Source organism: Anopheles coustani, chromosome 3 (genome assembly GCF_943734705.1).
Source record: "Anopheles coustani chromosome 3, idAnoCousDA_361_x.2, whole genome shotgun sequence".
NCBI lineage: Eukaryota > Metazoa > Arthropoda > Insecta > Diptera > Culicidae > Anopheles > Anopheles coustani.
The window spans coordinates 38,760,051-38,773,843 of record NC_071288.1 but is presented as its reverse complement, the minus strand read 5'-3'; the positions used below and the strand labels follow the sequence as shown (position 1 = coordinate 38,773,843).

Sequence of the window (13,793 nt, the reverse complement as noted above, 5' to 3'; positions counted from 1 at the left end):
TTGAGGTCCCGCGCGCGCTCGACTCCGCACCGTTTCATCGGAGGCGGACGGTGGGAATTATTGTTTCGCGCGGTAATTTATGCACTTTTGCACACAATTATTAACCATCACGAAGGAGTTCGTCCCGTCCCGTGAAGACATGCGCGGTCTAATGAACGCATCATGGGGCGCTCGCGAAAAACCAAACACACACGACTAATTTACGATCGTGCCGATTTAATCGGGCTTGTAATAGATTGAATTAAACAGATCCAACGCTCGTGCCCAACCGGGAGCCTCGCCTGTGCACTCCCGACGGTGTCCTTTCCCTCACGGCCGGGCACGACCACGCGCACGGGAAGCCATGACGAAATGAGCAAGCTCTGTTCGTTTCGGAACCTACGATCGGGCGCCACACACCGGGGCAGATTATGATGACTGGCCGGCGAGAACCGGTTTGCCCGCAACCGGTGTCTGTTAGCCCGGAACGGCGACCCCGGGGACACGGAGACAACCGTGCAACACCTGTACGGCTACGGTTCAAGTGCATCATACGCGAGACGGTATGCGATCATATGCACCGTCGATCGTTCAGGAATGCCGCCTCGCAGCTCTTCATCACATCATCCCTGGGTGAGGTGTGGCAGCAGTGAGCTCAGACTCTTCGGAACTCCCTTCTATGGCTGGCTCGAAAAAACGAAACATCTTTCGTGGAGTACCAAACCAACGCTTCAGCGTACCGGGTCGGCATACTTTACCCCAAACACGGGGAGAACATTCCGGCGTAGGAATTCAGGCCCAGGATAATAAACGTTCGTCCTGAGCGACTGCGCGTCGGAGAGATTTTAATGCTACCCAGCGTAAACATTGCGAAACACTAACCGGAGGCCAATGCGATTAGCATATATTTATCATCGATTGCGTCCAAGGCCTCGAGGTGGAGACCTACTACCTGAACATGCCGTCCAGATACGGAGACGGTTCTCGGTGCATCCTTCGGTTTCACCTCGATTGTTCGACGCCGTTTGGCCCCGAGCACTAGAGGGCAGCATCTCTGCTGCTGCTGGTGTGGCTCTGTTCGATGGACCATTTCCCGGCCAAGCGGACGATTATTACCCATCGGGAGGGTAGGGAAACCATTGACGAGTCTCTGACGGTGCCCTGCCATGTTGTACGAGCTTTGAAAATTGCCCTCCAATTTACCGTAATCAGTTCCGCGTCGATTTGTACGCCGTTTGTGATCCACCCAGACACCCGGTGTCGTCGTCCCTCACCGTATCCGAAACGCTTGTACGCTTTAGAAAACCGTGTCAAGCCCCGAAATGGGACACTGATAGCTCTCCGTTTCCCCCTCGCGAGTTCACCTCGGATGCAAATCCCCGCGGTGGTTCGTTGAACACCGCCCGAACCCAGCGTGCTCTTTGTTTTTTCAGCCGTTGTCGCTGTCAATTAAGACCGAAAACTAACCCTGCGCCGAGTAATTAGTGGATAATTGAGCACTTCCAGCTGGGAAGATGGCGCTGCCACGCTCTAGGCTCCCTAGTAGGAGATCCCTGGTGGAAGTACAAAGTATTCACGAAACTCATCCGGGCTAAGTTTTTTCGATGAGCTGCACCCGATGGGACCATGATGAGGCATTTCATCGCGGATTAGTGAGACCCCCGAGAGACTTGCTAAGGATCGGAAGATCCTCCTTTGTTGCCTCCCATTTTGCAGGTCCCAACAAGTGACCGCCGCAAGCTGCAGGCGTGCACATTCTGCCTCAGTTTGCTAATTAAAACTTCCCCCCTTTCTTTCTTCATGATTTGTTCACCACAGGGGAGTGGGCCCCGGAACCTGCTACCCAAACGGAAGCTTATAACCCACCCGTCGTCACTGTTTGGACAGGGACTTGCCTTTCCCGAGCACACGAGAATGGGTTTGTGGACCTCTCGATGGCGACGTACTCCGATGTCCACATATTGGGCTCCTCCTGCCCATTGGGCCGATGAGAAATTAATTTAAATTAGTCAATAAACTCAGGCAAAAGGTACATCGCGCCACTGGGGCTTCGTTCTTCGTCCAGTCCAGAGCTTTCGTGCGACTCCGAAGGCAAATGAGCGGCAACGGAGAGTCGGGTGCGAGGTACCAGCGATCCTGAGAACCGATCCCGGGGAACACTACACCGTTGTGTTGTCTGGCGCCCCGCAGAGCGTGGGTACCTTTGGATTCGATTCGCCTCGCCGTTCCTGCTTCACCCTTGGAGCGGGAAGGCACGTCCGACGATGACGAAGACGTTGTCGACGATACTAATATAGCATGAATCATGGTTTATTGTACGCGCCCGGACAAGTCAAGAGTTCTTGTTTGATCGTCCAAATGTTTGGGACTTATGTATGTGCATGGTTGTTGGTCTCTGCCTCCGTCCTTCCATTCGGTCACTTCCCGAACGTCTGGATCTGAGGTTCTGTGAAATGTTGTCACTCACCTTGCACCACATCCACTTCCACCTTCATCCACCTATCCTAACTTGAAAAAAATATAATTCTTTTCTTTTTATTAGGATCTTTATCCACCGTGGACCGAAATCCTACGGGTCCGCAAAGATATGAGTGAGGCATGAATGATCGAAGAAAAACGAGGATATGGGCACAGATACAGGGTCCAGAACGGTTGTGCTCTGAGGTAAGGTTGCTTGCAAATTCCGTAGAACCGCGAACCATTTCGTCTTCGTGCACGCTTTATAAATTTGTATCACAGCCAAATTCTCTATATTTGGTGAAAAGTAAATTCATTCATTCTGGACAATGAGTCCTCTGCGGAGTGTGTCGTTCATAAATTTGTATAGTCAAGAGTCGGTTTTTGTCTATAGTTGTTGTTTTGACTATAGCTTTAGATAAACTGAGTGTACCAAGTATTTGTGTTTAAACTACTCGGGGTTTAGTTAAACTCCGTAGTTGTAAAGAATGTGAATAACACAATTTTCAACAAAAAGGAACTTCCTCATCCACAAGTTTCTGTTGATTGATCATCTTTTCGCACGCTCTCTGAAAAGGATGTAATTTATAAAACCACTACAAAGAATCAATTTGCTTGAATATTAATTACCGTTGTAGATCTCGAATGTCTATGACTATCGTCTACATACGTTTAGTTCTCAAACCCACTGACTGACAGGCAAGTAAATAATCCTAAAACCGACAGGAAAATGCAATTTCATACGACATTTGATTCAATTCCGTGTGACCCTCTCAAACTCACCAGAGCATGGACATCTCCATTTATTTCTCCTCTAATTGTGACAAAAGTACGCACTCCGCTGCTCGTACTATTTGCGTTGTCAAAAAAACAAATGACCTTCTCATAATACATTCAACCGGGCACCGTTGCAACTCACTTCCGCCCAGTTTTCCACATTGCTTTCCTCCCTTTCTTCCCCGCAGTGGAAGTGGTGCGTGGGTCTTCGAGTGCCGACTCCTCCGCCACACCACTCAGACATTGACTGACTTGTCTGACCGAAGGGTTACGGAAGTGAGGGGAGAGGTTTGGCCCGTTTAGGGTCGGCGGAGGACTCTCTTGTAGCTCACCAAAAACTGCTGCTCGCGGTGATAATAATTACACATTCGCCCATTCATGTCACCGGTACATGAACCTGGCCGGGGCGGGAAGTGCCAGAGCAACGACACGACAGAGACCCCACATGCGCCTCGCCCGGCAACACCCTTGGTTCCACATGAGGGGTACATTGGCCCCACGATGTGTCCTCCCGGTGGTGGTGGTGATGGTGGTTTTCATTTTTTACTCTCCACTTTTCGGCATCGGCAGAGTTCGGTCCGTCGGCCCTGGGGTTCGTCGCTTTGGATGCTATTCTCAATTATTAAGTGAAGATCTATGTAGCTGATAAGGCGCCGTTACCGTCGGCTTGTCGGGCCCCTGTCCGAGCGGTCAAGAAGGGAAGGCGTAAAAGATGCGCCGTGGAGGCTTTACACACAGCCACACACACACACACGCACACACGCTGGCGACGCGTCTGCTCTAGTTGTCAAGTTGAGACCTTGTCAAGCAGGACGACGCAACAGTTGCTGGCCGCCGGGTGGCGGCTGGCAGCGGGGTGAGCAGTGAACAAGGTGTATCTAGTTTGAACAGAACGTCGTCGTTGCCTTGACCCACCGGTCGGTCTGTTTGTACTGGTTGCTTGTAACACTGTGTTTTAATTTTTGATAGACACTTCGGTCAGGCCAATAGCCTCCAAAAACCAACGTCTTAGTATGAGTTCATTGTGGAAGAAGTTGTTCAAACTAGACTACGATGATGGGTTTAGAATTAAAAAGTATTCAAAAGCCTTATTAAGCTCTTGTGAAAATCATCTCTAACGTTACAATTACGCTCAAGAAACATCGGACAAAACAAAGATCGGACAGACGGACAGAAAACACCAAAACTGCATGCTACGTAACATTTCCCCCTGTTGGGTCATAACAACCTGCTTCGGAAACGACCATTAGCACGAAGCAGGTGTAAAAGGACAAGCTTCACCCAGACCTAAAGTTGACCCCAGACGCGCCGGTATTCGTTTTACGCGCGCGTTCCTACAGCTGCCCTTAGAAGTTACCTCGAGCCATTTACCAGACGGACATCAGCCACAACTTTTTTTCAGGGTTTTACTTCAATTGCCATCCCTTTTGAAATTAGTTAATCGCCGAAAAGTGATGTCTGCAAAGGTTAGGCAATGTTGGGTCACAGCAAAAAAAAAGACTCGCTGAACGAAGGAACGGAGCGTTTTCGGGCTTTCTTATCACGCGGGTTTCCTTCCCGGTGGTTGGTCCGGGGATCAAACACCGACTCACATCACATTCCTGCCGGCATTCGTACTGACAATTTGCGATCGAACAGCCGAAACGGGCGGTTTTTTATTGTAATTTAATTTGAATACGCAAATTTGCTTCGAGGATCAAAAGGCAAAAGGCCTCTTCCGAGGAACGATTCCGACGAAAGGCCGGGAGCCAGTACGCGATTGTCAATTGTGTAGTCCCGAAATCTGCACCCTCCATTTCCCCCCTGGCCGGAGGTCGAAAAATTACCGTACCACCAAACGGCAGCAAGCGAGAGCGCAAGAGATCAGCGGTTGGCGATAAGCGGAGGATCTCGTAAGATCTTCCCGAGAGCAACCGACCGAGCCGGACGCCGTAGCGCCAGCGCTTGTTATCGCTTGTTTGCCGCGTGTACGCACACGAACGGCGGAAAGCCTAACCAAAGGCTGAGCCGTAGGAGCATTGAAATAAATTAAATCACTTCCTTATTTATATCGGATGTAAACTAATTAAATCGGGGAACATACGGAGAGAACAACCTGTCCGTGCGACCGTCGTCGTCGGCGTCGTCGTCTAGACTCCCGGGATTGAAGTTCCCAGACCGTGGAGCCGGCGAACCGATGAACCGTTCGTTCAGCTCCAAAAGGAAATTTGATTTTTTTTACGCAAGTGTGGCCTTACTTCACGGTCACGGGGATCTTCGTTAGATTGGTTCGCTTTTATGGGATTTTAGCTCCGTTGTTTTATTCGTTCGTCGTTCTTTTCCTGGGGCAGGATGCACTTCGGGTGTGCATGGGAAAAACTGCACTCCCCAGAGCGTCCCAAACCCATGGCATATTGTTTGTCCGCTGGGAGAATCCTTCCTGGAGGATCGCAGCACAACCCTACAATTTGCTTCGCCGCACGTCGCACAAAACCGATCCCATTCTGGGGCGATTCGATGCGAAAGAATGGGTTTGGCCTGGCTTGGCGATGTGGCTTTGATTGATCTCTCGATCGATCGATAGCAATTAAAAGTGGGGCGCCCCCATTTAGAGGAGTTGAGACGCGCATCCTTCAGATTGAAGACGGGTTTGGGGATTGATTTCAGGATGCTTCAATTGTCACAACCTGCAAGGATCGAGTTGCTTTTCTCTCACGGTTTTTGGTTTTGGAGAGACGATCGGATGTGTTTCATTAATTGTAGCTTATTTTGATTAACCTTGGATCAGTTTCCATCTTACCAGGTTTTCCCAGGATAGTTTTTCAATCTTTGTCTTGACTTAGTTTTATTTATCCAGGTATGCGTAAGCTTGGTACGCTACTTCCATTGCTTAAGAGGCAATGTTTTTCTGTTTTTATTCCATAGACTTTAAACGTTAGTACCTGAGCTGGCCCCTTTCATGCATCACTTTGATTTATGCAAGTTTGATAATAATTCTCACACATGGTGCCCTTGTCAGCCCATCCCCAAAAACCGAACCCGTTCCAGCCCACTCGGGTGAGCTTCGGCTTTTTGTGGAGGCCGCGTACATCCATCCTTTGGCAGCGCTCGCGCCTTCTCACAGGCAAGGTAAAAATCGAAGTAGAAAATTAATCTCCAGCTCCTATGGGAAAACGGTCGAGCGAGGGTAAAACGTGCACCGAGTCGAGAACATCGGACGGACAATAATCGGACAACACGCCTTTCGATCGGGCATGCGGAAAACACCATTAAGTAAAAGTCAAACTGCCGCGCGCAAAAGAAAGCAAAAGTAATGCGAAATGCCAGCACGGGACGACGGGTATCGTCTAGAACTGGGAAACTGAACAGAAGGAAGGAGAGTAGTGCAAGAGTTTTCTTGGAAAGTGGGCTAAACCTCGTTAAAATTGAAACCAATATTGATACGCACGTTCTGGTCGAATCCGTTCCGGGACCGCATTGAATTAACGATACGAAAGATTCAGGGTCGCCGCTCATAAGAGACTCCTTTCTGTCGGTACTTGTAAGTTCCCACGGAATAAAAGGTCCTTGCGATGCTACCTCACTTTCCCGGTGGGTCGATGACCGCTGTAGGATTATGATTATTATTTAAATTTACGCACGGCGTGTTTTCGGGTGTTCTAACTGGCTTGCGATCGGTATCGATCAACCCAATTAGCAGCAGTACAAACAGAACACTTGTCACCATCTTCGGTTATTTTTCGCGGTTGGCAACATTCCTCCACCACCCCTGTTCGGCCGGTCGTAGGACCAGTGAAGAAAAAATAAAATAAAGCTAATAAAACATCCACCGAAGAAATATTAAGAAAGGAAAATAAAACGATCCTGCCGACAATCAAGATCATCTTGACCGATCTCGCGCTTCTCTGCGCATCCCTTTCCCACCTTCAAGCCGTGTTTGGTTGGCTACCGAAGTCAGTGGATGCCACCCCAAAACCGATCCTCCACATCGCGTCATCCGTAAGACGCGAAGGATCTCGGCCGTCGGAAAACGAGATGCAAAAATTATCTTGTCGTTTTGATGATACTCATCGATATTGCTACTTACAATTAAAAATTATCATAAATATAGCGTGTTTATGAACAGCGAGCAGCGTGCTCTTTCGCGCTCATCGTGGGTTTTGGGGCTTTATCTTACTTTTGTCTCACGCACCAGCTCGTCGTACATTCTTCCCCCGGGATCGAAAGTGATCAACGGCGCTGATGGACTGGACTTGCGCCGTTCGCTTGTGAGGCTGATAGAAATATACCCAACAATTGGAGGAATTGCTGGCCCGGCTCTCTTGAGCCCCAGCTCAGCGGGCGGTCTTACCGAAGGAGGGAGGGCATATCAATGTTGGAGATAAAAATTTTGATTGACACGTCGATACCGAAGTGGTGTGTGAACGTGTGAAAAATCAACCAAATGCTGGTCGCTGCAACAGTAGATGATGATCGTTTGAGGCTTGAAACGACACTCGTTAGACCTTCGTCCGGGAATGCATATTAAATAGGAGTTTATGTTTTCGTGTGTGTGTGTGTAAAAATGACCGCATTCGCTTGGTTGTGCGAATGAAGTAATCGTATCCCGCAAGCCACATTTATGGGCTCGTAAAATCATATTTTATTGTACGGCAGTTATTTTTCAGAACGGATTTTCTGTTCCGAATGAATAACTTGCTGGTATTTGATCACTAACCAGCTCGAATCATAAGACACTTGTTTTACCGATTGCTAACAAGCTCGCCAAACGCAACGCATCTATAACAACCGTCGGACATGGATACACTTCTCGGATAGGATACTTACGCTAACCAGTCTTCGTTTCGGTTTGATCAGGGGTCGATTCTGGCCGTTCATTTTGTAGTAGAGTCCGCAGGCGTTACACAAGTAGTGGCCGGTACCGTCCCGTCGCCATAGAGGCGTCGACGTTGCACCACAGTTGACACATTCTCGGCCCTCTGGAATGGGAAGCAAAGGGAAGGGAAAAATAAATAGAATGCAGAGTGGAAAAACAATATAACAATATCAATCTTATCGACCCGGTTCTAGTCGTCGGCGGGTGATGAATTTCCTTCCCGTTTTCTTCCTAGTCAAAACTCAATCCCTTCCACGATGGCGTTATACCACCTTCTTACCAGGAAATGTGGTGAAAATACCTGCGACGAGAAAAGAAAACCAGAATGGAAAAACATCATGCCCCACGCGTTAAACAACAAGGTCACTTAATTGAAGGGCATTTTTCACCGTTCCTTCCTCAACGTTTTGGCCCGAAGCTAAACATGACTATTGATATTAATTAAATTAGTTCGGCAGCAACATTAATTTCAATTTGACGTTGATAAATTAGGGAATGAAACCACGGACATTTATTCGTAAGTGTGTGTGTGTGTCTGTGCTCGTTTGTTTCCCTCGCTGGAGCCTCTTTGCGACATTTCTCTGTGCTGGCGTTTGAAGAGCCAACGACAAAAGATGAAAAACGCTAGAAATATGTCTCCAAAACATTCCGAAGCTCGAAACGCGCGAGGGCGGAAATAGAAGGCGCTGACGATGAATGGGCAAGGTGGCCGAAGACAAGACACGCAGGACGCCAATGAACGAGAATGAGGCGCGGATCGAAAAAGAGTATCGGGGAAGCGTTTTTTGTTTCCGTTCGGTTTGGGGTTTGTTAACGCTACCCTCGACCAGACACGACAAGGACGAACGAGCCCCGGATAGTGTTGCTTTGGGTTTGGTTATTTTGGTTCGTCTAGCGTTCAACCCTCCCAAGCAAAGCTCGATCCATCGATCGCTCGGGAGAGGTTTTCCCACATCCCATGGGCCCGGCTGGAGTTACTTCAACACTCCGATAGTTCGCGGGAAGGAAGAGAGAGAGTTAGTCAGCGTGTTTGGTGCCTTCTGCCCACTATCAAATATTAGTTAACCGTTTAACAAGTTATGGAATAAATTAGTCTCGATTTCGCTTTCGACAGTTCAACAAACACACACTCACACACACATCGATTGCGCATTCGATCCGAGTGACGTCCTCCGCGAGGTACGACGGCTTCCGCTGGTATCATTCGCACGCCATCCAGCGCGACCCGGGGTTTGTGTCCTCCCTCCTTCCCCTCCTCCCGCCAGCTCTCCCCTCACCACCCAGCGAACCAGCCGTGGTTCTCGGGGGGGGCAGGTTAATTTTATTCAGAGAGAACAACATTTTTACTTCGATATTTATGTGATTTTTTTTTTCCGTGGCCAAAGGCGGAAACGAGGGGCAGAGGAGGGGTCGCGCTCCGGTTGGCTTTTAAGTATCTTGTTCTTGTTAATTTTTATAAGACATTGTTTGTTTCTTCCCGGGGCTCTCCCGGTCGCCATGGCACGGCATGGTAGCCGGTTTTCGATGGGACAGGAATCTATTAAGCGGAATGTTATTTCCCCGATCATTGGCTACCCTCGGCTTTCGGGGTGGTAGGTTGTTCGATTTTGGTTTCGTTTTTTTTTTTTTGTTTTGGGCTGAACGTGTTCCCGGTGTTGACATTTGATTTTTTTTCCCAGCCGCGTGTGAGCATAGGTTACCTTTGTTTTTTGTTTTGATTTCAATTTCCCACAGCGAACCAGAAGTCACACGACGGCTTCTTCCTACACCCGATGCAAAATCTTGCCAAAAATTCAGTGAGACTTTTGCGTTCTTCCACCCTCCAAAAACGGTCAGCGTATCGTCCACCGCCGGGAGTGACGATGATCTACCCACGTGCATTTCTCTCTCCGCGTTCTGCGCTATCCGATTTCGCTTCCCATCGTTAAGGACGCGGCGGCTGACCTTGGGTCGAACCGGGGTGGGAACGGAAACGGAATCGATTCCTTTTAATAATCATCATCCATAACATCATAATCACCGGTATGTGCCATATATCATCCCACCGCAGCGGTCTCCACTCGTAGACGGGGGCTCCCTATTAGCGGCGGGCGAACCCCCCATGGGAACTAATTGGGATCCCGTGGGTCCCGAACGCCTTGATAAATTGCGAATGGAGAAGCAGCAAGCAAACCCCTGCCCGCCCGGGGAAGGGAAGCGTTCGGGTGTAATATCAGGTGCAGAATAGGCGATCGGTCCCGACTCTCGGTAACGGTTCCGTTACGCGAAACAGCCGGGATTGAAGATGCACACCGCTTCGGGACCTTCATTAGGCCATCCGGAGTGGAACCTTAATTTTTCCTCCGCGCGGTTTTGTCTCCGGGATGGGTGAACAAAGTAGGGCTAATAGGACGGGAAGCGGGGTGAAATATTTCACCGCTCAGGAGCGGACAAAATTATGAACCTTATTAGCCTCGCCGATATAAATAGTGCTTCCATGTTCGTTCCGTCCGCTTGGGGGACGACAGACTTTAACCGGCTTAATTTGGGCGCCGAAAGCTTAACCAATTTGTTAGGAGTTTATTTAACGGTTTGTGATGTCACCGGGACCGGAAGCGCGTCGTAAAGTGATCGGTGTTATTCAATTCGTGCATGTTGTGTGCCAAAAACTGGTCAAGGTATTCGCAAAACGACTTTTTTAAATATTCGTTTTATTCACCTTCGTTCATGGTTAAAAGTGTTTATTTTTGTGCTTTGGCTGTCACTTGAAAACCGTTCATAAAATCAATCTCAAAACGAACAAGTTGGCCAAACGAAGTGTGTTCCAGGAACAGAAGCTGCGAGGAACAAACCTGAACCATCTTCTCGATCTCATTGATTCCACACAAAAGGTGTGTGTTAAAACCTCCGAAAATAGCCTGTTTGTTGAACGGAAAATCGTCTATCCATAAATCGCGCTGTCTATTGGGCAGTTTTGTCTTTCTACTTTTCGTTCGCACCGGACCGGCCAGATCGAATGCTGCCCAATTATGCTATGCTACGAAATAGGATCGTTGTGTTTTGGGAGACCTGCGGAGAGGCTGGAGCAGAGACGATCGTCATTTTTCACCCGCTTCTGGAACCCTACCGGAGGCGTACATATTTTCGGTAGCGATGATATAAATTAAAAATTTTATTCATTTATATTTCGAAGCTTTCCGTCGGCTGCCCCTCCCCACCCCTGTCGCGCGGGTCGCTTCACTCCCCGTGGGGAGACACACTCGTCCCAGGATTCCCGTTCGCTGAGGATGGCTTTTCCTCCCGTTTTTTTTTTTGATCGTTATGTTTTTTGACCCTTTTGTTTGGTTGTTCGCTTCTGTTTCTGAGAAAAAATAAACCACCAGAAATAGACCGTAAGGTATCAGGCTAACGGCCGGGGCAGATGATCACGGTTCTGGATGATCTTGCTTCACCACAACGACGACAACGAGTGAATCGTCGTTCGAGTGGCAAGGGTTTTCCATGGTTCGACGCGAAGACGCTGCCCAAAAACGCCATCCGAACGACAAAACGTTGCTGGCCAACAGCCCAAAAGCTGCTGCAGCGCAGTGTTGCTGCCCGGTGACCGATAATAAATCAGTTACTTAATGATCTTTCCTAAATAAATCGCTACGCCAGTGCGCTGCCACCGTGCGTTGTCCGTTGGGGTTTTGAAAGGACTCGCAGGCAAAAGGGCGCAGGAGTAGAAGTAGAACGGCGAATGGGAGAACTCCTGCTCGACGTACGACGCGAGAGGATCGTTGTCGTTTCTCGGTGGTACTCGTGTTGCGCCACCGCGACCCTTCTCGGTTGGGATTACGCCGTGTTTATCCACAGCCAGAGGCTCGAGGAAAAGGCTTGACGGAGGAAACTGTCGTCGTCTTGAGCCCGGGGAGGTGTTCCCAATTCGATCCGGAAGGGGTTTTGCGACCACTGGGCAGGAGGGAGCCGTCCGATTGACTAATGTTTTGTTTAACTCGTATAAACAATGTGTCGAGGACAAGTTACAGGTATTTAAACATTCCGTTTTTCCATCTCCTTGCCAACACCGATCGTCTTCCGATCGCCGCAGGTGAGATGGGAACTCGGCAAATGGCGTGGCGTGAGCGGGGTGGGTCCTCTCGATTTCAATCCTCGCCTGGGACGGGCAGGTAAGCCCATCTCGGACAGGGACAAGATAAGAAGAAGGAACGAAACGATCCGAAAATCCCAACGAGCTGCAGAAACGATCGGAGACGTTGCCGTTCGGAGTGTTCTGCGCTTGCGAGATCTAAATTATGGGAAAAATCCTACCGTGAAGGTACTTCTTGCCCGGTTTCCGTTGCATCTCCGATCGTTGGTTTGCTACTCGATCTACAGTTCTACTTGCGGAAAACATTTGGTCCTACTTGTCTTCAAGATCGTTTTTTTTTCCTAAGTTTCCTTAGTTCTGCCCCTGCAATAAAACCATTGCGAACGTAGGCAAGGGCGAGCCGAACGGTGCACAACCGTGCGGTGAAAGGACAGATTTTCCGCATTCATGCACCTTGTACAGCATCGGCTGCGGAATGCGGGAAACTTGCGAAGTACACTAGTTTTGCCGTTAGAAACACATAATAAACTTGTTCTCTTGATGGTTGTTGTGGCGTGTGTTGTGACATTTCCTAGTGACGTTTACTAGTCTGCTGTAAGGTGTTTGTTTCTTTATTTACTTCTATAGTGTTAATTTACCATCTTCAATCGTTGAGATAAATGTGGAAGCGTCTATTTTTCCTAACATTTTGTGCCAACGATATGACAACTGAAAGGAATGTTTGGTGGTACAATTCAATCTAGCTAATCGATGCCATGGGAAACGAAAACAACTGAAATTAGCTACCTCGTGCTACCTTCCTTCAATCGCCATCCGGCGGACGTCCTTGGCAGTGAACTCGTGCGTTAATTTTATGCAAAACTCTTAATTAGCTGCACCACCTCGCAGGCAAGCGCGTTAACCGGGCCGAGCGTTCTGTGCTGCATGCAATATGGCACGCGGCCGCGACTCAGACAACCCACCCCAGTTTGATGAGTTAATTCTCGGCTAATCAAGCGGATCAATGTTCCGTTTAACCGGCGAGTGACGTAGCGTAACGACGTTTCGACTTCAAAACGGGCCTCACCGAGGTGATGGCATAATTCTGGTGATTTTTGGAAGGTCAAAGCGCCGGTGCATAATCTGCACACCGAGCTATGCAAGTTGGCCAGCGTATGACACTCCTCCGCCCGGGTTGTGGGTTGAATTGTTTCGGAACGATTATCAAACAGGTGCTCCCATGACCTTCGCCCGCGAACGCACGCGAAAGTAGCTTCCCGGTTGGGGTTGGGGTTGGCGTTGGCGAAGGTTTACGATCACCTCGCATTCACGCACGTGTGGTTGGGTTCTTTTTTTTATGGAGCACGGGAAGCAAAAAACCACACACAACTCGAGCGCTAGAGCCCGAAACCGAAACGCAAAGGCCAACTTTTTGGTGGCAGTATGACACGCGAACACGCAGTACGAACCGGCGAAATGTTTTATTTCAGGCACGAGGATGAATAATTTTCCCCCCGCGTTCGGTTTTATATGCTTCACCGTAAGGGTTTTCATGCGTTTTTTAACACTTGCGCCGTGGCACAGTATTTTGTGGTCCATTTGGTTTTCCTTTTCTTTCGCTCGGTCTAGGTTGAGGTGCAGGTGCTTGCGAACGTATCATGTATCGCACTTTGATTA

At 49.0% G+C, this 13,793-nt stretch overlaps 1 protein-coding gene across 1 annotated transcript in view; it reads right to left on the bottom strand.

The window, feature by feature from the left end:
- LOC131258567 (GATA-binding factor C) overlaps positions 1–13,793 on the bottom strand; it is an 87,464-nt gene that overhangs the window by 25,495 nt on the left and 48,176 nt on the right. Inside the window, exon 4 of the mRNA XM_058259916.1 lies at positions 8,026–8,171. Coding sequence (XP_058115899.1) covers positions 8,026–8,171 — 146 coding nt within the window. The remainder of the gene's footprint in view (positions 1–8,025; positions 8,172–13,793) is intronic.